This window comes from Cherax quadricarinatus, chromosome 43 (genome assembly GCF_038502225.1).
Source record: "Cherax quadricarinatus isolate ZL_2023a chromosome 43, ASM3850222v1, whole genome shotgun sequence".
NCBI lineage: Eukaryota > Metazoa > Arthropoda > Malacostraca > Decapoda > Parastacidae > Cherax > Cherax quadricarinatus.
Window position 1 is genome coordinate 22,345,211 of NC_091334.1, and position 27,922 is coordinate 22,373,132.

General features: G+C 43.7%; 1 protein-coding gene across 8 annotated transcripts in view; it reads left to right on the forward strand.

Annotated features, from left to right (window-relative positions):
* Positions 1–27,922, forward strand: part of LOC128686390 (protein similar) — a 688,895-nt gene that overhangs the window by 597,399 nt on the left and 63,574 nt on the right. For all 8 annotated transcript variants that reach the window (XR_011393121.1, XM_070093685.1, XM_070093687.1 and 5 more), the window contains 4 exons: positions 15,549–15,696; positions 19,319–19,610; positions 20,905–21,058; positions 21,606–21,906. Coding sequence is in view for 7 of the 8 variants with exons in the window: in XM_070093685.1 (XP_069949786.1) it covers positions 15,549–15,696; positions 19,319–19,610; positions 20,905–21,058; positions 21,606–21,906 (895 nt within the window). In the remaining variant the exon portion in view is untranslated. The remainder of the gene's footprint in view (positions 1–15,548; positions 15,697–19,318; positions 19,611–20,904; positions 21,059–21,605; positions 21,907–27,922) is intronic.

Sequence of the window (27,922 nt, forward strand, 5' to 3'; positions counted from 1 at the left end):
GGAACAAGTTGTGGGTATTAATGTGGGGAACAAGTTGTGGGTATTAATGTGGGGAACAAGTTGTGGGTATTAATGTGGGGAACAAGTTGTGGGTATTAATGTGGGGAACAAGTTGTGGGTATTAATGTGGGGAACAAGTTGTGGGTATTAATGTGGGGAACAAGTTGTGGGTATTAATGTGGGGAACAAGTTGTGGGTATTAATGTGGGGAACAAGTTGTGGGTATTAATGTGGGGAACAAGTTGTGGGTATTAATGTGGGGAACAAGTTGTGGGTATTAATGTGGGGAACAAGTTGTGGGTATTAATGTGGGGAACAAGTTGTGGGTATTAATGTGGGGAACAAGTTGTGGGTATTAATGTGGGGAACAAGTTGTGGGTATTAATGTGGGGAACAAGTTGTGGGTATTAATGTTGGGAACAAGTTGTGGGTATTAATGTGGGGAACAAGTTGTGGGTATTAATGTGGGGAACAAGTTGTGGGTATTAATGTGGGGAACAAGTTGTGGGTATTAATGTGGGGAACAAGTTGTGGGTATTAATGTGGGGAACAAGTTGTGGGTATTAATGTGGGGAACAAGTTGTGGGTATTAATGTGGGGAACAAGTTGTGGGTATTAATGTGGGGAACAAGTTGTGGGTATTAATGTGGGGAACAAGTTGTGGGTATTAATGTGGGGAACAAGTTGTGGGTATTAATGTGGGGAACAAGTTGTGGGTATTAATGTGGGGAACAAGTTGTGGGTATTAATGTGGGGAACAAGTTGTGGGTATTAATGTGGGGAACAAGTTGTGGGTATTAATGTGGGGAACAAGTTGTGGGTATTAATGTGGGGAACAAGTTGTGGGTATTAATGTGGGGAACAAGTTGTGGGTATTAATGTGGGGAACAAGTTGTGGGTATTAATGTGGGGAACAAGTTGTGGGGATTAATGTGGGGAACAAGTTGTGGGTATTAATGTGGGGAACAAGTTGTGGGTATTAATGTGGGGAACAAGTTGTGGGTATTAATGTGGGGAACAAGTTGTGGGTATTAATGTGGGGAACAAGTTGTGGGTATTAATGTGGGGAACAAGTTGTGGGTATTAATGTGGGGAACAAGAATGTAGTAATTTTCCTTGTGTATAAATCATCGTCAACAACAACTGACTTCATGAAACTGATAAGGGAACTAGACGTCTTATCACGTCAGATATCCTCCTCGGAGATTACAGTCTTGGAAACGTTAAACAGAAGATGGTAAATCACAGCGTTGTGCTAGAACTAGCTCCTGGCACCACACTAGCTCAACACATACATGCCAGAGATCTAATAGGCTGCTTCAAAGCAAACTTTTCACAAACACATTGCAGACCCCCACTAGAAATTAAAATACACCGGCCCTGATCTTCACAAATGATGAAGAATTAATCAGAGACATAACAGGTTACAAATACAATATACTCTGATCACAATATAATAAAAGTACAAATGCAGAGGTAGTAAACTCTGGAAATAGTGTACCAGAAGGCATGTTCACCAAACTTGATTTCAACCATCAGAAAATTGACTGGGAGAAGATAAAGAAAGAAGTATCGGACGCTTTCTAAGAAACAGTCATGATCATAGCTGGATACAGAAGTATACAAGGTCTGTACGTTTCTGTATTATGTATGTTGCTAATAGTAACAGCTTGATTTAACAGACACTCAGGGAAACGTGGCCAACACACGGATTGGTAGATTAAAAATAATTGAAATAGGTCACAGGTATGCTCGCATGCGGCACGCAAGTCACTGTTTTGGCTTGGGTTTTCGTGGCTTGACAGCTTTCGTGTGGCACTGAGGCCAGTGTGGCACGCAGGCTACTGTGCCACTCTTTATTATTGAGACATTTATCGAACTTTTTTGTGGGAAATTTTGTGGTATGTATTGTTAATGTTGGAGCAGCAGTAGCAGCTGGTGCTGTCAGTTACCATCTTCAGTGTTGACTCTGGCATTGCTCCTGTTACTCCAACTTACCCTACCCCCTTCCCTCGACCCCTCCCTCCTTCCTGCTCTTACCTTCCCCTCTGTTGCTCTTACCTTCCATCTGCTGGTCTTACCTATCCTCTACTGCTCTACCCTACCAGTATGGTCCTCCGTCACGTGACCACTGCTGGAAGGAACAATCAGTATTGTCTTCACAACACAGGAGGGGAAGGAGCCACATAAAAGTAAGGAGTTATACGGTATATACTTTTACCCTTGATATACATTTGATGGGTTTCGAGAGTTTTCCTACTCCCGTCAGTCAGGCTCTGCGCCAGGCTTGCCAGGCCAACCTGGCTATTCCTGCTGGCAGCCCGCTGTTTGATATATTTGTAGCAGCTTAGTTGATCTGGTACTTGGTGAAGGAAATCATCTAGTTTCTTCTTGAAGACTTACACTCGTTCCAGTAGTGTTTCTGATATCTGGCAGATATTCAATAGTCTGGGGCCACGTATGTTGATGCAGTGTTCTCCTATTGTACCCACTGGGCCCCTACCTTTCATTAGGTTTATTCTCATTCCAGCATATTGTTATGACAGTATGCCATGTATGTATGTCATCATGTACGTCTGCTCCGCTCCAGTGAGTACATATTTCGAACTTTGAGGCATTCCCGGTAATTTAAATGTTTTACTGGCTGTATGCGGGGCCATACATAAATGATATTTTGAGTATGTTCCAGCTCTGAGATCTCTCCTGCACTGAATGGCGCCGCCAGCACTGAATAATACTTCAAGCCAGAGAGCACGAGCGATTTGACAAGTGTCACCACTGGCATTATTTCCCCTTGTCCTGAGAGTCCTCATTATCCACCCCATCGTTTCCCCTGGTCGTCGTGACATTAGCCTTATAGTGTTCTTTGAAAGAAAAGTCACCTGACACTATTACACCCAGATCCTTCACGTGTTCCTTTTCTTCTGTTTGGTGCTCCTCTTGTATCCATTTTGAGGTCTTCATTCTTTCCATATCTAAGCAGCTGGAACTTGTCACCACTGGACGTCATGTTATTCTCCACTGCCCATTGAAAGACTTCACTTATAATATCTTTATATCGTCTTGCATTTTTTTCCTGTCTTCTACCGTAGTGGATGATTTTCTCTCTTATTTTGGTATCTGCAAATAATACGAAATTGTTGCGAGTATATATATTTATGTCCGCTGTGAGTGTACATGACAGTGTGAAAGATGGAGTGTGTCAGGGGGTATAAAGGAGTGTGTGAGGGTATAAAGAATGAGTGTGTAAGGGTTTAAAATGTGTAAGGGTATAAAGATAGATGAGATTAAGACACATGTGCAACATCTGGGTATCTTTATTGTAGACGTTTCGCCATCCAGTGGCTTTATCAATACAAATTCTAGGACATAACTTGAAGACAGTAGAACTATGTACAGAAGATGAGGTAATCAGTCCCTCAACCTAGGAGTAGGTGCGAAGAGCACTATAGTCGTGGAGATTCTGAAGCAGAAGAAAGAATCCTGGCGCTTATATAGTAACGTCAGGTGTAGCAGACGAGGGCATATTCACTGGTAGGCGGGATTCCCCAGTGGAAGTAGGTCCTTCCCAAAGAGATGGGTTAGTTGTAGTAGTAGTTGTCGTAGTCGTGAAGGTTATGTACATGTCCTCAGAATTAAGATTCCATGATGATGCAGTGTCTGACAAGTTGTGTACGAATGGTATACAATACCGACAAGATGAGATTAAGACACATGTGCAACATCTGGGTATCTTTATTGTAGACGTTTCGCCATCCAGTGGCTTTATCAATATAAAGATAGAGTGGGTGAGGCAGTATGGGAGTGATGGTTGTGCTGATGTATCTTATTATATTCCCTCACACGGTATGGTGCTCATACAGTGAGCTGGGAGACTTCAGTAGTGTCAGTCTGAGCTGGGAGACTTCAGTAGTGTCAGTCTGAGCTGGGAGACTTCAGTAGTGTCAGTCTGAGCTGGGAGACTTCAGTAGTGTCAGAGCTGGGAGACTTCAATAGTCATCCTTATCTGGCAGACTACAGCAGGTCAATAAGGTTATCGTCAAGTATTCCATTAAAGGTTCATCAGTTAGGAGAGCTTGAAAGGCTTGGTTGGATCAGAGCTGGAGTCACTATCACTTGGAAATTACCATCTAACCTGGCCTGTACACACAACAAATGGAATATTTGTGAAGATATCTACATCAGCCTAGAGTGAGGTGACAGAAATTGTATATGGGAGATAGAGAAGAGACACAAGGGAGAGGAATTTAGATGATACACGTTTATGTATAAATGCATTCATGATTCCCGACCAGCCGGGAATCGAACCCGGCTCCTGGAAATCAGACTAACCTCCAGACGCCTTATGTATGTAAACTGGTGGATGATGCGGCCATTATAGGCCTAATATATAATAATAATAGACTCGTAATATATATATATATATATATATATATATATATATATATATATATATAGTGTATGGTTTAGGTTGTTAGACAGCAACCACCCAGGGAGGTACTACCGTCCTGCCAAGTGAGTGTAAAACGAAAGCCTGTGATTGTTTTACATGATGGTAGGATTGCTGGTGTCTTTTGTCTGTCTCATAAATATGCAAGATTACAGGCATGTCTTGCTACTTCTACTTACACTTAGGTCACACTATACATACATGTACACATTTATTTATACACACTCATCTGAGTTTTCTTTGATTTTTATCTTAATAGTTCTTGGTCTTATTAATTTTCCTTTTATATCCATGGGGAAGTGGAATAAGAATCTTTCCTCCGTAAGCCATGCGTGTTGTAAAAGTCAACTAAAATGCCGGGAACAATGGGCTAGTAACCCCTTTTCCTGTAAAGATTACTAAAAAGAATAAGAAGAAGAAAATTGTCAAAGTGGGAAGTCTGAATGTGCGTGGATGTTGTGCAGATGATAAGAAAGAGATGATTGTGGATGTTATGAATGAGAAGAAGCTGGATGTCCTGGCTTTAAGTGAAACAAAGCTGAAGGGGGTGGGAGAGTTTCAGTGGAGAGGAATAAATGGGATTAGGTCAGGGGTTTCAAATAGAGTTAGAGCTAAAGAAGGAGTAGCAATAATGTTGAAGGATAAGCTATGGCAGGAAAAGAGGGACTACAAATGTATAAATTCAAGGATTATGTGGAGTAAAATAAAGATTGGATGTGAAAAGTGGGTTATAATAAGCGTGTATGCACCTGGAGAAGAGAGAAGTGTAGAGGAGAGAGAGAGATTTGGGAAATGTTGAGTGAATGCGTGGGGAGTTTTGAATCAAGTGTGAGAGTAATGGTGGTTGGGGATTTCAATGCTAAAGTGGGTAAAAATGTTATGGAGGGAGTAGTAGGTAAATTTGGGGTGCCAGGGGTAAATGTAAATGGGGAGCCTTTAATTGAGCTATGTGTAGAAAGAAATTTGGTAATAAGTAATACATATTTTATGAAAAAGAGGATAAATAAATATACAAGGTATGATGTAGCACGTAATGAAAGTAGTTTATTAGATTATGTATTGGTGGATAAAAGGTTGATGGGTAGGCTCCAGGATGTACATGTTTATAGAGGGGCAACTGATATATCGGATCATTATTTAGTTGTAGCTACAGTTAGAGTAAGAGGTAGATGGGAAAAGAGGAAGGTGGCAACAACAAGTAAGAGGGAGGTGAAAGTGTATAAACTAAGGGAGGAGGAAGTTCGGGTGAGATATAAGCGACTATTGGCAGAAAGGTGGGCTAGTGCAAAGATGAGTAGTGGGGGGGGTTGAAGAGGGTTGGAATAGTTTTAAAAATGCAGTATTAGAATGTGGGGCAGAAGTTTGTGGTTATAGGAGGGTGGGTGCAGGAGGAAAGAGGAGTGATTGGTGGAATGATGAAGTAAAGGGTGTGATAAAAGAGAAAAAGGTAGCTTATGAGAGGTTTTTACAAAGCAGAAGTGTTATAAGAAGAGCAGAGTATATGGAGAGTAAAAGAAAGGTAAAGAGAGTGGTGAGAGAGTGCAAAAGGAGAGCAGATGATAGAGTGGGAGAGGCACTGTCAAGAAATTTTAATGAAAATAAGAAAAAAATTTTGGAGTGAGTTAAACAAGTTAAGAAAGCCTAGGGAAAATATGGATTTGTCAGTTAAAAAACAGAGTAGGGGAGTTAGTAGATGGGGAGATGGAGGTATTGGGTAGATGGCGAGAATATTTTGAGGAACTTTTAAATGTTAAGGAAGAAACAGAGGCAGTAATTTCATGCACTGGTCAGGGAGGTATACCATCTTTTAGGAGTGAAGAAGAGCAGAATGTAAGTGTGGGGGAGGTACGTGAGGCATTACGTAAAATGAAAGGGGGTAAAGCAGCTGGAACTGATGGGATCATGACAGAAATGTTAAAAGCAGGGGGGGATATAGTGTTGGAGTGGTTGGTACTTTTGTTTAATAAATGTATGAAAGAGGGGAAGGTACCTAGGGATTGGCGGAGAGCATGTATAGTCCCTTTATATAAAGGGAAAGGGGACAAAAGAGACTGTAAAAATTATAGAGGAATAAGCTTATTGAGTATACCAGGAAAAGTGTATGGTAGGGTTATAATTGAAAGAATTAGAGGTAAGACAGAATGTAGGATTGCGGATGAGCAAGGAGGTTTCAGAGTGGGTAGGGGATGTGTAGATCAAGTGTTTACATTGAAGCATATATGTGAACAGTATTTAGATAAAGGTAGGGAAGTTTTTATTGCATTTATGGATTTAGAAAAGGCATATGATAGAGTGGATAGAGGAGCAATGTGGCAGATGTTGCAAGTATATGGAATAGGTGGTAAGTTATTAAATGCTGTAAAGAGTTTTTATGAGGATAGTGAGGCTCAGGTTAGGGTGTGTAGAAGAGAGGGAGACTACTTCCCGGTAAAAGTAGGTCTTAGACAGGGATGTGTAATGTCACCATGGTTGTTTAATATATTTATAGATGGGGTTGTAAAAGAAGTAAATGCTAGGGTGTTCGGGAGAGGGGTGGGATTAAATTTTGGGGAATCAAATTCAAAATGGGAATTGACACAGTTACTTTTTGCTGATGATACTGTGCTTATGGGAGATTCTAAAGAAAAATTGCAAAGGTTAGTGGATGAGTTTGGGAATGTGTGTAAAGGTAGAAAGTTGAAAGTGAACATAGAAAAGAGTAAGGTGATGAGGGTGTCAAATGATTTAGATAAAGAAAAATTGGATATCAAATTGGGGAGGAGGAGTATGGAAGAAGTGAATGTTTTCAGATACTTGGGAGTTGACGTGTCGGCGGATGGATTTATGAAGGATGAGGTTAATCATAGAATTGATGAGGGAAAAAAGGTGAGTGGTGCTTTGAGGTATATGTGGAGTCAAAAAACGTTATCTATGGAGGCAAAGAAGGGAATGTATGAAAGTATAGTAGTACCAACACTCTTATATGGGTGTGAAGCTTGGGTGGTAAATGCAGTAGCGAGGAGACGGTTGGAGGCAGTGGAGATGTCCTGTTTAAGGGCAATGTGTGGTGTAAATATTTTACAGAAAATTCGGAGTGTGGAAATTAGGAGAAGGTGTGGAGTTAATAAAAGTATTAGTCAGAGGGCAGAAGAGGGGTTGTTGAGGTGGTTTGGTCATTTAGAGAGAATGGATCAAAGTAGAATGACATGGAAAGCATATAAATCTATAGGGGAAGGAAGGCGGGGTAGGGGTCGTCCTCGAAAGGGTTGGAGAGAGGGGGTAAAGGAGGTTTTGTGGGCAAGGGGCTTGGACTTCCAGCAAGCGTGCGTGAGCGTGTTAGATAGGAGTGAATGGAGACGAATGGTACTTGGGACCTGACGATCATATGCAGTATAATGTGATCCTTTATTGACTACGTTTCGCCCACACAGTGGGCTTTTTCAAGTCACAAACAGAACTACCTGGGGTGGAAGGAACGCGAGTATTTATAGTCCGGTTCAGAATGTTGAGGTCAGGTGGAGAATGCTGCATCTGATGATGTACCGAGTGGGGTTATAAAAAGCTACCCAAGTTTTTAGACTCTATAACCGCACTCGGTACATCATTTGATGCAGCATTCTCCACCTGACCTCAACATTCTGAACCGGACTATAAATACTCGCGTTCCTTCCACCCCAGGTAGTTCTGTTTGTGACTTGAAAAAGCCCACTGTGTGGGCGAAACGTAGTCAATAAAGGATCACATTATACTGCATATGTGTTTATATTTCCAGGGGCAGTAGTGTTGTCAGCCAGCACCAGTAGTGTTATCAAACAGCAACAGTAGTGTTGTCAACCAGCAACAGTAGTGTTGTCAACCAGCAACAGTAGTGTTGTCAGAGAGCACCAGTAGTGTTGTCAACCAGCACCAGTAGTGTTGTCAGCCAGCACCAGTAGTGTTGTCAGCCAGCACTAGTAGTAGTGTCAGCCACCACCAATAGTGTCGTCAGTCAGCACCAGTAGTGTTCCTCCTTCCAGTGTTCCTGCTCCCAGCATTCTTCCAGTGTTCCTCCTCCCAGTGTTCTTCCACCCAGTGTTCTTCCTCCCAATTTTCTTCCAGAAACTTCTACCCAGTGTTCCTCCTCCCAGTTTTCTTCCAGTGTTCCTCCTCCCAGTGTTCGTCCACCCAGTGTTCTTCCAGTGTTCCTCCTAGTGTTCGTCCAGTGTTCCTCCTCCTAGTGTTCTTCCACCCACTGTTCCTCCTCCCAGTGTTCGTCCACCCAGTGTTCTTCCAGCGTTCCTACTCCTAGTGTTCGTCCACCCAGTGTTCTTCCAGTGTTCCTCTTCCCAGTGTGCGTCCACCCAGTGTTCTTCCAATGTTCATCCAGTGTTCCTCCCAGTGCTCTTCCAATGTTCATCCATTGTTCCTTCCAGTGTTCTTCCAGTGTTCCTCCTCCCAGTGTTCTTCCACCCAGTGTTCCTCCTCCCAGTGTTCGTCCACCCAGTGTTCTTCCAATGTTCATCCAGTGTTCCTCCCAGTGTTCTTCCAGTGTTCCTCGTCCCAGTGTTCTTCCACCCAGTGTTCCTCCCAGTGTTCGTCCACCCAGTGTTCCTCCTCCCAGTGTTCTTCTAGTGTTCCTCCTCCTGGTGTTCGTCCACCCAGTGTTCTTCCATTGTTCATCCAGTGTTCCTCCTCCTAGTGTTATTCCACCCACTGTTCCTCCTCCCAGTGTTCGTCCACCCAGTGTTCTTCCATTGTTCATCCAGTGTTCCTCCTCCTAGTGTTCTTCCACCCACTGTTCCTCCTCCCAGTGTTCCTCCTCCCAGTGTTCCTCCTCCCAGTGTTCGTCCACCCAGTGTTTTTCCAGTGTTCCTCCACCGTAGTGTTACTGGACTAAGTAATGAATGTTGAGGGTAAATGTGCATTTCAGTTTTACTGCGAGGGTGTGGCACAGTCCTGGCTCCTTACCACCATGTAGGGTGTGGCACAGTCCTGGCTCCTCACCACCATGTAGGGTGTGGCACAGTCCTGGCTCCTCACCACCATGTAGGGTGTTCCACAGTCCTGGCTCCTCACCACCATGTAGGGTGTGGCACAGTCCTGGCTCCTCACCACCATGTAGGGTGTTCCACAGTCCTGGCTCCTCACCACCATGTAGGGTGTGGGACAGTCCTGGCTCCTCACCACCATGTAGGGTGTGGCACAGTCCTGGCTCCTCACCACCATGTAGGGTGTGCCACAGTCCTGGCTCCTCACCACCATGTAGGGTGTGGCACAGTCCTGGCTCCTCACCACCATGTAGGGTGTGGCACAGTCCTGGCTCCTCACCACCATGTAGGGTGTGGCACAGTCCTGGCTCCTCACCACCATGTAGGGTGTGGCACAGTCCTGGCTCCTCACCACCATGTAGGGTGTGGCACAGTCCTGGCTCCTCACCACCATGTAGGGTGTTCCACAGTCCTGGCTCCTCACCACCATGTAGGGTGTGGCACAGTCCTGGCTCCTCACCACCATGTAGGGTGTGGCACAGTCCTGGCTCCTCACCACCATGTAGGGTGTTCCACAGTCCTGGCTCCTCACCACCATGTAGGGTGTGGCACAGTCCTGGCTCCTCACCACCATGTAGGGTGTGGCACAGTCCTGGCTCCTCACAACCATGTAGGGTGTGGCACAGTCCTGGCTCCTCACCACCATGTAGGGTGTGGCACAGTCCTGGCTCCTCACCACCATGTAGGGTGTGGCACAGTCCTGGCTCCTCACCACCATGTAGGGTGTGGCACAGTCCTGGCTCCTCACCACCATGTAGGGTGTGGCGCAGTCCTGGCTCCTCACCACCATGTAGGGTGTGCCACAGTCCTGGCTCCTCACCACCATGTAGGGTGTGCCACAGTCCTGGCTCCTCACCACCATGTAGGGTGTGGCACAGTCCTGGCTCCTCACCACCATGTAGGGTGTGGCACAGTCCTGGCTCCTCACCACCATGTAGGGTGTGGCACAGTCCTGGCTCCTCACCACCATGTAGGGTGTGGCACAGTCCTGGCTCCTCACCACCATGTAGGGTGTGGCACAGTCCTGGCTCCTCACCACCATGTAGGGTGTGGCACAGTCCTGGCTCCTCACCACCATGTAGGGTGTGGCACAGTCCTGGCTCCTCACCACCATGTAGGGTGTGGCACAGTCCTGGCTCCTCACCACCATGTAGGGTGTGGCACAGTCCTGGCTCCTCACCACCATGTAGGGTGTGGCACAGTCCTGGCTCCTCACCACCATGTAGGGTGTGGCACAGTCCTGGCTCCTCACCACCATGTAGGGTGTGGCACAGTCCTGGCTCCTCACCACCATGTAGGGTGTGGCACAGTCCTGGCTCCTCACCACCATGTAGGGTGTGGCACAGTCCTGGCTCCTCACCACCATGTAGGGTGTGGCACAGTCCTGGCTCCTCACCACCATGTAGGGTGTGGCACAGTCCTGGCTCCTCACCACCATGTAGGGTGTGGCACAGTCCTGGCTCCTCACCACCATGTAGGGTGTGGCACAGTCCTGGCTCCTCACCACCATGTAGGGTGTGGCACAGTCCTGGCTCCTCACCACCATGTAGGGTGTGGCACAGTCCTGGCTCCTCACCACCATGTAGGGTGTGGCACAGTCCTGGCTCCTCACCACCATGTAGGGTGTGGCACAGTCCTGGCTCCTCACCACCATGTAGGGTGTGGCACAGTCCTGGCTCCTCACCACCATGTAGGGTGTGGCACAGTCCTGGCTCCTCACCACCATGTAGGGTGTGGCACAGTCCTGGCTCCTCACCACCATGTAGGGTGTGGCACAGTCCTGGCTCCTCACCACCATGTAGGGTGTGGCACAGTCCTGGCTCCTCACCACCATGTAGGGTGTGGCACAGTCCTGGCTCCTCACCACCATGTAGGGTGTGGCACAGTCCTGGCTCCTCACCACCATGTAGGGTGTGGCACAGTCCTGGCTCCTCACCACCATGTAGGGTGTGGCACAGTCCTGGCTCCTCACCACCATGTAGGGTGTGGCACAGTCCTGGCTCCTCACCACCATGTAGGGTGTGGCACAGTCCTGGCTCCTCACCACCATGTAGGGTGTGGCACAGTCCTGGCTCCTCACCACCATGTAGGGTGTGGCACAGTCCTGGCTCCTCACCACCATGTAGGGTGTGGCACAGTCCTGGCTCCTCACCACCATGTAGGGTGTGGCACAGTCCTGGCTCCTCACCACCATGTAGGGTGTGGCACAGTCCTGGCTCCTCACCACCATGTAGGGTGTGGCACAGTCCTGGCTCCTCACCACCATGTAGGGTGTGGCACAGTCCTGGCTCCTCACCACCATGTAGGGTGTGGCACAGTCCTGGCTCCTCACCACCATGTAGGGTGTGGCACAGTCCTGGCTCCTCACCACCATGTAGGGTGTGGCACAGTCCTGGCTCCTCACCACCATGTAGGGTGTGGCACAGTCCTGGCTCCTCACCACCATGTAGGGTGTGGCACAGTCCTGGCTCCTCACCACCATGTAGGGTGTGGCACAGTCCTGGCTCCTCACCACCATGTAGGGTGTGGCACAGTCCTGGCTCCTCACCACCATGTAGGGTGTGGCACAGTCCTGGCTCCTCACCACCATGTAGGGTGTGGCACAGTCCTGGCTCCTCACCACCATGTAGGGTGTGGCACAGTCCTGGCTCCTCACCACCATGTAGGGTGTGGCACAGTCCTGGCTCCTCACCACCATGTAGGGTGTGGCACAGTCCTGGCTCCTCACCACCATGTAGGGTGTGGCACAGTCCTGGCTCCTCACCACCATGTAGGGTGTGGCACAGTCCTGGCTCCTCACCACCATGTAGGGTGTGGCACAGTCCTGGCTCCTCACCACCATGTAGGGTGTGGCACAGTCCTGGCTCCTCACCACCATGTAGGGTGTGGCACAGTCCTGGCTCCTCACCACCATGTAGGGTGTGGCACAGTCCTGGCTCCTCACCACCATGTAGGGTGTGGCACAGTCCTGGCTCCTCACCACCATGTAGGGTGTGGCACAGTCCTGGCTCCTCACCACCATGTAGGGTGTGGCACAGTCCTGGCTCCTCACCACCATGTAGGGTGTGGCACAGTCCTGGCTCCTCACCACCATGTAGGGTGTGGCACAGTCCTGGCTCCTCACCACCATGTAGGGTGTGGCACAGTCCTGGCTCCTCACCACCATGTAGGGTGTGCCACAGTCCTGGCTCCTCACCACCATGTAGGGTGTGGCACAGTCCTGGCTCCTCACCACCATGTAGGGTGTGGCACAGTCCTGGCTCCTCACCACCATGTAGGGTGTGGCACAGTCCTGGCTCCTCACCACCATGCAGGGTGTGGCACAGTCCTGGCTCCTCACCACCATGTAGGCACAGTGTGGCACAGTCCTGGCTCCTCACCACCATGCAGGGTGTGGCACAGTCCTGGCTCCTCACCACCATGTAGGGTGTGGCACAGTCCTGGCTCCTCACCACCATGTAGGGTGTGGCACAGTCCTTTCTCCTCACCACCATGCAGGGTGTGGCACAGTCCTGGCTCCTCACCACCATGCAGGGTGTGCCACAGTCCTGGCTCCTCACCACCATGCAGGATGTGCCACAGTCCTGGCTCCTCACCACCATGCAGGGTGTGCCACAGTCCTGGCTCCTCACCACCATGTAGGGTGTGCCACAGTCCTGGCTCCTCACCACCATGCAGGGTGTGGCACAGTCCTGGCTCCTCACCACCATGTAGGGTGTGGCACAGTCCTGGCTCCTCACCACCATGTAGGGTGTGGCACAGTCCTGGCTCCTCACCACCATGTAGGGTGTGGCACAGTCCTGGCTCCTCACCACCATGTAGGGTGTGGCACAGTCCTGGCTCCTCACCACCATGTAGGGTGTGGCACAGTCCTGGCTCCTCACCACCATGTAGGGTGTGGCACAGTCCTGGCTCCTCACCACCATGTAGGGTGTGGCCACAGTCCTGGCTCCTCACCACCATGTAGGGTGTGGCACAGTCCTGGCTCCTCACCACCATGTAGGGCTCCTCACCACCATGTGGCACAGTCCTGGCTCCTCACCACCATGTAGGGTGTGGCACAGTCCTGGCTCCTCACCACCATGTAGGGTGTGCCACAGTCCTGGCTCCTCACCACCATGTAGGGTGTGGCACAGTCCTGGCTCCTCACCACCATGTAGGGTGTGGCACAGTCCTGGCTCCTCACCACCATGCAGGGTGTGGCACAGTCCTGGCTCCTCACCACCATGTAGGGTGTGGCACAGTCCTGGCTCCTCACCACCATGTAGGGTGTGGCTCTACCCCAGCAACCACTAATAGGTGAGTACACACACATATCTTTGTTTCATAAACACGTAAGATGGGAAGTACATCTTGCTACTTCTACTTAAATCTAGTTCTCATACATACAGAAGTGCATGTATGAGTATACAAACTCAACTGTGTTTTCTTCTAATCTCTCAATAGTTCTTAATCATATAATATTTTCTTTCACCTCCATGGGTAAGTGGGTGAGAATTTTGCAACATCAGCCATGCGTGTCATAGTAGACTGGTGTTATGTCTGAAGCAACTGGAATTGTAACCCCCTTCTGTATAAATTACTAAAAGGCCAAAGAATAAAATTTTAAAGGTGGGTTATTTTTCATGATACATTCACCGAGCCGTATATTTCTTTCACTGTATATGCACTGATAGTTTACTGTATTCCAAATTTTAGGGATTAGAAGTAATTTTGTTTAATGGTGAAAAGGTTACGTGCAGCCTTAATGAATTTAGTTTAGTCGATAGGTTTTAAACCTCATTAACCAACCAACCTGCTTCTTCATTAATTCTATTGTCAATATGTTTCAAATTTACTGTATAAAATTATTTCAGTAGCTTCAAGGGGCAGCGTGTGAGAGCATTTATTTCACGTGTAAACTCACCAGTGTTAGGCTCTATTGAAATTCTAAGCTTGCAGTTTTTAAACACTGTTACCTTGTGTAGGAAAAACTCCAAGTGAGGTTATGATGAAGCCAGGGAATCACTCTCATTATGCTACATGGTATGGTTCCTTCACCTGGAATAAGTAAGATATTAATTAACCGTCACCACAAGGCAGTATAACCTCCCCTCCAGTGACCTGACCAGGAATGAGAACCAACTGACCTCAAGTGATTTGTCCCTGACGATGATGAATATGACATGTGCAACACCTGGGTGTCTTTATTATGAAGACGTTTCCCTACTCGGTGGTTTTATCGATTTACTACTGTGTAGGTGAAACATTTCAACAATAAAGATGCCCAACTGTTGTACGTGTGTCTTAATCATCATGAGGGACAGTGTGCATATGTACTGGAGTGCTTGTGTGTTCTCTATAATGTTGTCTTAACATTTCTATCTACCAGTTTTATCAGAACATCAAAGAAAGGTTGTTTACCTTAAATTTCCCATTCATATTCGAATTTGATGAAAAGATTTAAATCTGCTTTGTAATCCAAGAATGTATTGAGACATCGTCCTTCCATGGCATTGAGAAAATGTCATCTACATCACCAAGTATGATCCGGAAGTAATATCTATGGTAATATTGCACTCTCCAAGTATTCCATGAACAAAGTGTCTTAAGATTAGACCTGAAGGTTTTTACTTTGGAAAAAGTAGATTTTTCACTGCTAAATGCTTCTCTGTTGGCTAGCTTCACCTGCACCCCCTCTCCTCTCCTAGTCCCATCCCACAGTTCTTACTGGTTAGCCTCTCCCACCCACCACCATCCCTTGGTTCTTACTGGCCATTAACACACTCTTGTGGTACATCATTTTACTCTTACTCTTGTCATATATAACAACTTTTTTGATAACTGCTATATTTTAATTACAGATGGTTGTGTATTAATTAAATGTAATTAATATGTGTATCAGCAGCATTTATTGAGTCATGAAGTTAGCAAGAGAATGTTTGTAATGATGAATGATTTTGATGGATGATTGATGATGATGAATGATGGATGACTGATAATGTAAATGGAACCCTGAAGCAGTGTATGCCATTAAGTGCAGGTAGTAATGGAGGGGTAGATCCTCCGTCAACTGAGCGACACCCTGCTAATTCTTCTCACTTTACTTTCAGTGCGGAGCAAGGGACAGGTGGAGACTGGTCGTTACAGATTCCTGGCCAGGGCTGGAGGCTACGTGTGGCTGGTAACACAAGCTACTCTCATCCACGGTCCCAAGGATCACAAGCCTCAGTATGTTGTCTGCCTCAACTATGTTGTCAGGTGAGTCTAACTACGTACTACTTCCGAATTATACTTCACCACCACCATCGTCACTAATATTGCCCCTTCAATTTTTGCTTAAGGTGCTTCAACAAAGTGGTTATTAGCATCACTGGATGACGTCAAATAAGATTCCTTTTGGACGTGTATATGGGTTATGTGTTTCACGAAATAGTAATAACAGTTGTAAACAAACCATGGTACTAGTGGTTTGAACTCATGGCAAGTGAGTCATAAAACTTGCATTTGTGGTCCCAGTTGTGGCCCATGCTACCCTCCCTATGGTGTATAAATACAGCCTTTCATCACAAACCCACTACCATTATAGTATGCTCCTTGCTTAGTGACAAATTCGTTTACCAACATGGTCTTAGGAACAGAACCCTGTCATTAAGTAAGGAGAGGCTGTATACCTAGTTGAATGAATCTCATTGTGGCCAGCTGGTCCAGTGGGGCTCGACCTCACATGCCATGAGTTCGATCCCCACCCATTCTGTGGTTTATGGGCAATGTTCTTCCATGATTCGAACACAGATGAGAGACACTTTCAGCTGCCTACACCCTCCACCTCTACCATCAGGATGGTGTAGGTAAGGAGGCCCACCTAACCTACTTGGGAATTTTTTGTTCCTATTTCTTTTGCAAAATGAACTCTGTACCATTCATTTCATTGCTCAGTTTTGGGGACTTCTGTGCCAGCCTTGGTGTGTGGGCATCTTACTCTCACTTGGGTCTCATGACAAATTTTCCCTGTTCTCTCTCTAAAATGTTTATCCTTATCTTATTCTTCCCACTGGGCATTTTTACAAGAGGGGCACCATGCATCAGCTCCATTTTTCTGCTTTGTGGATAATTTCTTAGTGGTTTTGGTGAGAAGCTGGTTATTAAACTAGGGTTGGGGTTGTGGTGCTTTGGTAGCATTGAAAATGGGCTGGGCAAATATTTTTGTTAGTGGGTTGATTTTGAGGAGGACCTACCCATTATGGGCCAATAGGCCTCTTGCAATGTTCCCCCTTTCTTATGCTCTGCTGAGGCCTAGACATTTGGGTCCACCTGGCCTACTTGGCAAATTATCATTTCTGCTTCTGTTTGCAAGGGAAACTACTGTTCCCTTTTATCTCCCAGCTTTGAGCAGTATCTCTTCCCATGCATCGGGAAGCAAGAATCAATATGACATAAGTTGTCAGTGACCCTTAAGAACCCAACAAGAAATGGAAGAACAATGTAAAGGCGCCAGGACCCTGCCTAAGGATACTGAGCTTCTCACTTTGTTAATACTGGATATTGCTGTTTTTACTGCTATGCTTTTGTTAATACTGGATATTGCTGTGTTTACTACTATGCTTTCTTTTCTGTTTGTCAGAAAATTGAATATCCTTTTGCCTTCATTTTGTGTAATCACTCCATGATTGCATTTGTCAGATCTCTTTGCAAAATCCGTATGTACAACATCTTCATTTTGGTTTTCTTCCAATGCCTCCTCAGTTCTATCATAATGGTTTAGTAGTTATGACACATGAACTTTCCACACTAAATCCATACTGGTTTGGGTTGTGTAGATTATGGTGGTCCATAAAATTTGCAATTTGGCATCTCATCACCATTTTGAACTTTCATGGGGTGCAAATGTTAGGGCTTCTGGTATGCAATTTTTAGCTAGTGCTCTACTGCCTTCTTTATGCATGGTAGCTTTGTGTACATTCTTTAAGGCCTTGATGCTGATGAGGCACTCTTGATCTAGGAAATTGGATCTGTTCTCCAGTTCCCTGAATTGAGCCCGAATGCCTTCCATCCCCATCCCCCTTCACACACACACACACATGTACTCTCCCATGATTATAATTATAATTTAAGTCCTCTGGTATTTTACTTATATCTAAGCTTTTTCTTTTCAAATGTTACTACGTGCTCATGGCATTTTGCATTTCTTTATAATTACTACAGTGGAACCTCAAAAATCGAACTGCTCCCAACACAACCAATTATGTAAGTGTATTTTTGTAAGTGCTTTTATAAGTGTATTTTTGAGGGTCTGAAATGAACTAATCTAATTTACATTATTCCTGATGGGAATAAATTCATTCGGTAAAGGCACTCGAACAGCCTTCTGGACTGAAGAAAGTTCGATATTTGAGGTTCCACTGTATTTCTTTTTCAAATTCTGCAGGATTAGTGTTTGTTGGTTATATGATCTGTGTGGTATTTAGTGGCAAGTTAAAATTTTCTGTATTCTCCACCCTGCTTGCATTTACTGTATTGCTGAACATTGCTTTATGTTGGTATTTTAGAATTTTGCTGTTATTATTTTTTTTTTTCAACAAACCAGCCGTATCCCACCAAGGCAGGGTGGCCCAAAAAGAAAAAAAAAAGTTTCTCTTTTTAAATTTAGTAATTTATGCAGGAGAAGGGGTTACTAGCCCCTTGCTCCTGGCATTTTAGTCGCCTCTTACGACACGCATGGCTTACGGAGGAAGAATTCTGTTCCACTTCCCCATGAAGATTATTATTATTATTATTATTATAAAGAAGCACTGAACCTACAAGGGTCAAGTTTTGCTATTTCTTTTTCATCATTGGTTGATCTGGCACTTGGTGGTGTTGCATGCCCAATTTCTTCTTGAGAACTTGTACACTTGTTCCGACAATGTTTCTGATATCATGTGGCAATGTTAAACAGTCTGAGATCATGGATGTTGATACAGCGTTCTCTTATTGTGCCCATGGCACCCCTATTTTTCACTGGGTTTGTTTCACACCTACTCCCCTATCTCACTCCAGTATGTTATTATGGCAGTGTGCAGATTTGCTACCAGGTCCTCAAGCACCTTCCATGTACAGTATTTCATTTCCTTGAAATCTAGCTGCTCAAATATCAGGTGATTAAATATATACACCTGATACTCGCTAAAATTACTCAGATTCTTTGGGATTTGCCTATGACCAGCTAATGTTACTTTCAACAGTGAAAATAATTAATGACAAGTGACCGAGTTACTTTGTCGGTCAGGAGTCGTATGGTTACTAATGGCTTATCATGAGCTGCTAAATAATGAAATATACACATGTATTAATATAAAATATGCACATGAATCACAGTTTAAGTTACTAATACCTTATTGAGCCATTCAGTAAAATGTTGATTAGGGATGCACCAAACTATTGGTATCAACTGATTTTTATTGTATTAGTATCAGCTTAGAGTTGAGTATCTGTATCTGTATCAGCTAGTTTTGATGAGTATCTGTTAATTTTGATGGTGTCAGTCACTATCTGCTAATTTTGATATATCAGTATTAGCCTAAAATTGAGTATTGGTATTGGCAAAAATTTGGGTATCATCCCATCCCTAATATTAATATAATCATAAATCAACACACAATATCAATATCAAGCATTATGCAGCATCATTATTGTTGAACAGTTCTTCAAGAGATTATTTACAGTTATTTATATACTATAATGCTTATTTCACATATTAGTTTTCTGAATAGGGTGCATTGAGATGCTTTATGAAAATTTTGGAGATTTCATATGCAATATCATGACATTATTCCATGATTTATGTGACATTTAAATAAGTAATATGGAAAATAGAATATATTATAGAGTTGTTTTTTGACAGTGGTGTCGAGTCTGCTGGCGAGATTCTGTCGGAGTTGCAGCTGATGTGCAATAGAAACAGCAGCAGCAACGACAACAGTAACAGCAGTAGCAACAAGAGCAGCAGCAGCAGCAGCAGTAGTGGTAACAGCAGCAGCAGCAGCAGCAGCAGTAGCAGTAGTGGCAGCTGCAGCAACAATAATAATAACAAGGTTACCAACAAATCAGTGACAGCCACAGTTGCAGGTCCTTCAGTGGCAAGAAACATTGCTACACCAACCGTGCCACTACCTAAGTTGAGCACACAGCCGAAGGCAAGTACAGTACCACCTCACTCTTGACACTGCTTTTCATCAGCCTGTTTGGTTTATTAATAGTATTTTTTCACTACAGCTCTATTATTAATGTATTAAGCATTTAGTGCCTGTATATTTTTATTTATATGTTGTTAATGAAGTACAAAAAAAAATTTAAGACACTAGCTATCTCATCAGTCAAAAAAAAAAAAAAAAAAAAAAAAAAAAAAAAAAAAAAAAAAAAAAAAAAAAAAAAAAAACACATTCACCATCACTCTTTCTATCATGGTCTTGCCAGAGGGGTACTGGTATTACAGCTCCACCCTTCCTTCAGAGTATAGGCACAATACTTCCTACCTCCAGGACTCAAGTCTGGCTAACTGGTTTCCCTGAATCTCTTCATAAATGTTACTTTGTTCACACTCCAACAGCATGTAAAGTCATAATGACGACATATCTCCACTCCTATCCGACATGCTTGCATATGCCTGTTGGATATCCAAGCCCTTTGCACACAAAACCTCCTTTACCCCCTCTCTCCAACCTTTCCTAGGATGACTCCTACCCTTCTTTTCCTTCACTACAGATTTATACACTCTCGAATTCACCCTAATTTGCTCCCTCTTTGAATATCCAAACCACCTCTGGATAATACTTTTAGTAATCCCGCACCTCCTAATTTCCAAATTACAACAAATTCTCTGCATAATATTCATACCACACATTGCCCTCACATGACTTCTCCACTTCTTCTAGCATCCAACTCATTGTAACATTTAAAACCCTTCTTCACAACTCTGTAAGTGTTGGTACAACTGTCCTCTGGTACATTTTTCTAATTGCCTCCATGAATAAAAGTTTTCTGTCTCCACAGATGCTTCAGTGCACCACCCCTCTCCCCCTTTGTCAGTTCTATGGTTCACCTTATCTTTCATAAGCCATTCAGTGTTGCCATTGGTAAATAAAGATAAATGGGACCAATGAAAATGTGACTTGACCTGAACTGCCATGTGAGCAGTAATTAAATAAAAGTTCAATTTTGTCTGAATTCCAGGGATTTCCATCTTAAAGGGTTGGTTCAAGGTAGCAGAATCATGATTTACATGTTTGGAAGATACGGTTGGTGTTGCTATTATATATCATTTTTTTACATATTTACTAATTTTTCATTCTGAAAATCTTTTAAAAAAATTAAATTATAATAATTGTATGTAAAGATGTACTGTGTTGCAAAGAAGTGAACAGTGTGCAAAAATGAAATACTGTACTGTATATTTCTAAATGGTAATTGTTATTAATATGATTATCGCAGGTTGAAGAGGTGACAAGTAGTGCAAGTGTGAGAGCCGCCCCAGCACCTACACAGCATCCACCTGTTGCAGCCACATTCAAAATCTTTGCTCCTCGTACAGAGGATATGAACAAAGGCTATCTCATGTTCTCTGATGATGATCCACAGTGCACAGGTACGAAAGAAAGATTTTTTTTTGAAAGATTTTTTATTTGCGATCTATTTGGACATTTTGAATATTAAAGATTTTTGTGTAATAAATAAGTTGCTTCATATCTTAGCTCATCTTTATTGTAGCATCATTGTATGTGATACTTTTAATTGCTTAAGATGAAACAAACTTTAAATATACCTTGTGTAACTAGCATTATATGTAAAATCTGAATTTACCACTCTTTCATGTACTGTACTTCCTCAATTTTTACATCGTCTTTTTGATCCCTGCATTACATACCTATAATATATCCCTGCATTACATATCTATAATACATGTACATGTATATCTATGGCCGGTTTCAAGAGTTCCACCTTTGAAATTTTATGCCAGAATTAATTGTCATCTGACTGGTCAACCAGATTTTTGCTACTGGTGGCCCATAGGCATATATAACCATTGTAGCTGGGTTGAATTGCCACTTTCTGCGGGAAATATTTTTCTCTTACTAGAGTAATCTAACTTCCCCAAAATAATAATGTACTAATCAAGATAATTCAATTTTCAGTGCTGAAAGAGGAGCCTGACGACCTAACCCATCTGGCACCCTCAGTTGGTGACACATATGTACCTCTCTTAGAAGTACCTAACTTAATCTCGAGTCATGATGACACCGGCATGCTCCACGAGGTGTCTACACTGATCCCTGAACTAGACGATATGTTCACCTTTGACTATCAGATGCCTATTTCTAGTTCTGATGTATTGATTTCAACTGAAGCTTCTGATAATAGTGAAGATCAAGAAGAAAGTCAAAAATACATATATGATGAAAATAAGCTCATTAGTGGTGTAAAGTGTATGAACAGGTAATATTTAATGTTTTCACGAAATTTGCAGCAATGTCATTTCTCACACTATGCCAAATATAAAGTAAAAATATTTCAATAAAAAACATTGTAATATTTTTCAGTCTATTAAGAGGACAGTGATTTTTTTTTCAGTGCTGTGCTGTACTCCTTTGGTATTCATGAATTCTCTGATCTGTTAATTTTGTTTAATGTTCTGCTGCTCTTCCCAGGACTGGGATTGTGGCTGCTCTATTCTTGGATGGATCCAAGATTTCAAGTACTTTAAATTCTTTGAAAAGAGCCAGAGACTCATGAAGGAATTTATTAAACTATTTTAATGTCATGAATGTACTGTAATCGGTACAAATTTGCCGGGTGCTACTTTCCAGTAGTGAAGCTGTAAACTATAGCTTGTTCGCATAACATTTGAGTTTACTGTTTAGTTTTAGAGAGCATATCTCGGTAATAAATCACTCTTTTGAGCCATTGAACATAATATGAATGAAATCTTATGGTTAGTTTTTAATTTAGAAGTTGTGTACCATCCTGGAAAAATGGATACTGCCAGTAAACCTGCAGATGAGGAAAACTTACAGATGGCTCATTACTGAAAAGTGTTGAATAAGAAAAACTTTTTTTTCTTTTTGGGCCACCCTGCCTTGGTGGGATATGGCTGGTTTGTTGAAAGACGAATTGAAGTTCAAAAATAAGGAAGCCCATGAATTGGTAGGGATGACTTCATTGTAATTATGGTAGGTTATGCTATGTTTAGGAATGGAAATTATGGGTTCTAGATCTGTAATAAATATACTGTGTGTAGTAGTAATGATAGAATTACTATGTTAGGTAAAAGGACACAGGTTCAATTAATGAGACATTTTATTGTGGCCATTATGGCTTGACAAAGCTCCTGGAGAGCAAAATATTGCCACAATAAAATGTCACATTAGTTGCCCCTGTGTCCTTTTACTTAACATACTGTGTGTATCCTCATTTACTCTCACAAACGATTTCAAATGAAATATTCAGTAGTACAGTACAGTGGACCCCCGCATACCGTCGGCATCACATAACGTTTAATCCGCATACCGCTCGCTTTTATCGCAAAAATTTTGCCTCGCATACCACTCAAAAACCCGCTTACCGCTGTTCGTCCGAGACGCGTCCAATGTGCGCCCTTAGCCAGCCTCACGTGTGCCGCCGGTGGCATTGTTTACCAGCCAGCCTCCGCGGTAACATCCAAGCATACAATCGGAACATTTCGTATTATTACAGTGTTTTTGGTGATTTTATCTGCAAAATAAGTGACCATGGGCCCCAAGAAAGCTTCTAGTGCCAACCCTACAGCAATAAGGGTGAGAATTACTATAGAGATGAAGAAAAAGATCATTGATAAGTATGAAAGTGGAGTGCGTGTCTCCGAGCTGGCCAGGTTGTATAATAAACCCCAATCAACCATCGCTACTATTGGTGGTACAGCTGCTGCTGCTGCTGTACCACCGTCAGCTGCTGCTGCTGCTGTAGTACCGTCTGCTGCTGCTATAGCTTCGTCTTCTGCTGCTGTAGCACTGTCAGCTGCTGCTGCTGTTGTACCACCGTCAGCTGCTGCTGCTGCTGTTGTACCACCGTCAGCTGCTGCTGCTGCTGTTGTAGTACCGTCTGCTGTTGCTGTAGTACCGTCTGCTGCTGCTGTAGTACCGTCTGCTGCTGCTGTAGCATCGTCTGCTGCTGCTGTAGTACCGTCTGCTGCTGCTGTAGCACTGTCAGCTGCTGCTGCTGTACCACTGTCAGCTGCTGCTGCTGCTGTAGTACCGTCTGCTGCTGCTGTAGCATCGTCTGCTGCTGCTGTAGCATCATCTGCTGCTGCTGTAGCATCGTCTGCTGCTGCTGTAGCACTGTCAGCTGCTGTTGCTGCTGTACCACCGTCAGCTGCTGCTGCTGCTGTAGTACTGTCTGCTGCTGCTGTAGCATCGTCTGCTGCTGCTGTAGCATCGTCTGCTGCTGCTGTAGCATCGTCTGCTGCTGCTGTAGCATCGTCTGCTGCTGCTGTAGCATCGTCTGCTGCTGCTGCTGTAGCACTGTCAGCTGCTGCTGCTGCTGTACCACCGTCAGCTGCTGCTGCTGCTGTAGTACCGTCTGCTGCTGCTGTAGCATCGTCTGCTGCTGCTGTAGCATCGTCTGCTGCTGCTGTAGCATCGTCTGCTGCTGCTGTAGCATCGTCTGCAGCTGCTGTAGCACTGTCAGCTGCTGCTGCTGCTGTAGCACCGTTGTTGGTGTGGCTTATTGAGAATACCAAGAAACAATTAACCCCAGAGGATTTGCCACCCAGGATAACCCAAAAAAGTCAGTGTCATCGAAGACTGTCTAACTAATTTCCATTGGGGTCCTTAATCTTGTCTCCCAGGATGCAACCCACACCAGTCGACTAACACCCAGGTGAACAGGGAAAAATGCCTGGAACTAGTGCTCATATTGGTGAATTTAAAGCCAGCAAAGGTTGGTTTGAGAGATTTAAGAATCGTAGTGGCATACACAGTGTAATAAGGCCTGTTCTGGAAGAAAATGCCAAACAGGACCTACAGTACTCAGGAGGAAAAGGCACTCCCAGGACACAGTGTCTCATCAGTCATTGCTGCATCTTCAATAAAGGTAAGTGTCATTTATTCTTCATTTAGTAGAGTAGTACATGCACAATATATATTATGCATGTACTACTCTACTATTGTGCATGTATCCTTCTCTTTGTGTGTAGGAAAATGTATATTTCATGTGGTAAAATTTTTTTTTTCGTACTTTTGGGTGTCTTGCACGGATTAATTTGATTTCCATTATTTCTTATGGGGAAAATTCATTCGCATACCGATCATTTCGCATAACAATGAGCCCTCTTGCATGGATTAAAATCGCTATGCGGGGGTCCACTGTATGTATATACATAAAGTACCTGTTATTACGTATTTATAGTTACAGGAGCTGATCTATGATTGTAGTTGTCTGTCTTCGGTATTTGATCATGCGTGTGCAAACTTTCTTTTTTACATTTCTAGTGGTTGTAATACTTCCTTCTCTTGTATTCCATTGCTTTGCTTTATCACCCTGGCAGAAAAACTTCCAGTATTCTTTCAGCACCAATATTTCCTCAACTTTTCCCTGTTTTTTCCATAGCTGGTGTTAAGTCTTTTTTTTATTCTTCTGTATTGTCCTGCAGATGTGAATGGCTCCTAGGGGAAAAAACTTTTAACATCCTGGTGTTATGGTGTGAATAGAAGTTGAGAAAATTGTTTACGATAAATTCTGAAATGGTATTTTGCAAAATTTCTCGAGTAAGATGTTTAAGAAAGAAAGTGTATCTTGTTTCCTCGTGTAACTTGTATTGAGGGTTCAACTTAGCTGAGTCTACTTTGAAAGCTACAGATATCAAATCATTTTTGTGCAATGAAAAGTATGTTGTCCACTTAGTGACGTACTTATTTACCAACTACTCGGACTTACAACAGGTTCTCTGACCAGTATGCATACCTTAATAATGTATAGAGCTCATTTCCTCTATTCTGTTTATTACAATATACAGTACATTACTGTATAAACATACAAAAATATACCGAAAAATGTTATAAATGGTGCAAAAGTGACATTAAAGCAATATCAAAGATGGTTGACAGACCCCCCACTACCATTATAGTATGCTCCTCACTTAGCGATGAATTTGTTTACCGATGTCGTCTTAGGAATAGAACTCCGTCGTTAACCCTTTGAGGGTCGACAGGCCCTCTCCGAAACTCGTTCTCAGGGTCGGCCAAATTTAAAAAAAAAAAAAATTATTTTCTCTTATGAAAAGATAGAGAATCTTTTCCCGATCATAAAGACACCAAAAGTTTGAAATTTGATAGAAAACTTACGGAATTATGCTCTCGCAAAGTTAGCGGTCTCGGCGATATTTACGCATCGGCGATTTTGCCCACTTTGAGCCCCATTTTCGGCCAATTTCACTGTACTAGTCGACAAAAAACACGAATATTTCGCTAGAACTCCATTTTTTCTATCGAATGGGTGCAAGAAACCACCCATTTATAAATTCAACTATCCAGTACAGTGGTCAGAATTTAGCAATTTTGCCAATTTCACACAAATTTCAAAAGATGCCAATTTCCGAATAGGGTCCAGAATAAACAAGAAAGACATTCCTGGCACTAAAATGACATTTCCTCTAGTCATTAGTCACGTCTCAAGGGCCCTCTTATATCCTTTTGCTTTCCACTTTGAATTTTTATTCTCACAAAAAATATAAGATTTACTGTTATGCAGACTACTGCATTAGTGTAAAAAATGGTATAAATATTATTGGTGCACTTGTAAAAGAATATTAGACTCACCAGTTGACGTGTATTGCACGCTTGGCACGATTTGTTTACTTTTGAAGTTTGGTAAAAATCGAACATTTCTGCTACTTTGAGCTCAATTTCAGGGCACCTTTCATTGTAAAACCAGTCAAAATCATCTCAATTTCTGTAATATGTCTTCCATTCTATAAAATGAGACCAAGAAAACTAGAATACAACAATAAATACCATACGAAAATACACTGCAAAGTCGCTGATTTATTAAAAAAAAATGGTCAAAGTTTTTTTTTTCTCATTATGCACTGTGTGCTGCAGGATTTTTTTTAGACTGTGCACACTGACCACATAGACCCATTCTTTCACATGAAGGCCTACCAGCTTTCTCCCACTAGAATTTATGAGTACTAGTACGTCAAAAACCCCTACGCGTAAAACGTACTAGTACGACCAAAACCCTCAAAGGGTTAAGTGAGGAGAGGCTATAGTCAGTTGAAGGTCTGTCAGAAAGAGGGAGTCTTCAAAGTTGGAGTAACAGACACAGATGCATAATTCAGTGAGGTTTACAAAGATGTAACCAGGGATAGGTCAGTCATGGAAGTCAAACTGGCATAGATCAACAGCTTATGAAGTGGATATCTTTATAAAGATACAAGCCTAGTCAAAGTTAAAAACTGCTATCTTATGAGGGATGTTGCCTATTGTGAAGGAAATAGTGCTCATTGTATTCCCAAGTTTGTGGGTCTTAGACCCTTTTGAGATTGTTAGGAATAAAATTAATTACAGCCACCTCTGCACTTAATGACGGAGTTCCGTTCCTAAGACCTTGTCGGTAAGTGAATTCGTCACTAAGTGAGGAGCATATTATAATAGTAGTGGGTTTGTGTTAACCAACTTTGATATTGTTTTAATGTCACCTTTGCACCATTTGTAACATTCCTGGTATATTTTTAAATGTATATACAGTAGTGTACTGTATATTTTAAAAAGCAGAATAGAGGAAATTAGCTCTAATACACATTATTTAGGTATGCATACTGGTCAGAGAGCCCATCATAAGTCTGAGTTGTCAGTAAACGAGTACGTCGCTGAGCGAGGAGAGGCTGTATTGTAGTTTCTTTCCATGTTCAAGTATTTCTAAATGGTTGATACACTGATTTTAGTCATGTTGTAAATACAGAGGGATAAATAATGTATGTATATATTTCTCTCAGGGATGATTCACTTCACTCCCAGAGCAATCCTAATTAGTAATTTTTTTTATTATTATCACACTGGCCGATTCCCACCAAGGCAGGGTGGCCCGAAAAAGAAAAACTTTCACCATCATTCACTCCATCACTGTCTTGCCAGAAGGGTGCTTTACACCCTTTTTAAACTGCAACATTAACACCCCTCCTTCAGAGTGCAGGCACTGTACTTCCCATCTCCAGGACTCAAGTCCGGCCTGCCAGTTTCCCTGAACCCCTTCATAAATGTTACTTTGCTCACACTCCAACAGCACGTCAAGTATTAAAAACCATTTGTCTCCATTCACTCCTATCAAACACGCTCACGCATGCCTGCTGGAAGTCCAAGCCCCTCGCACACAAAACCTTTACCCCCTCCCTCCAACCTTTCCTAGGCCGACCCCTACCCCGCCTTCCTTCCACTACAGACTGATACACACTGGAAGTCATTCTGTCTCGCTCCATTCT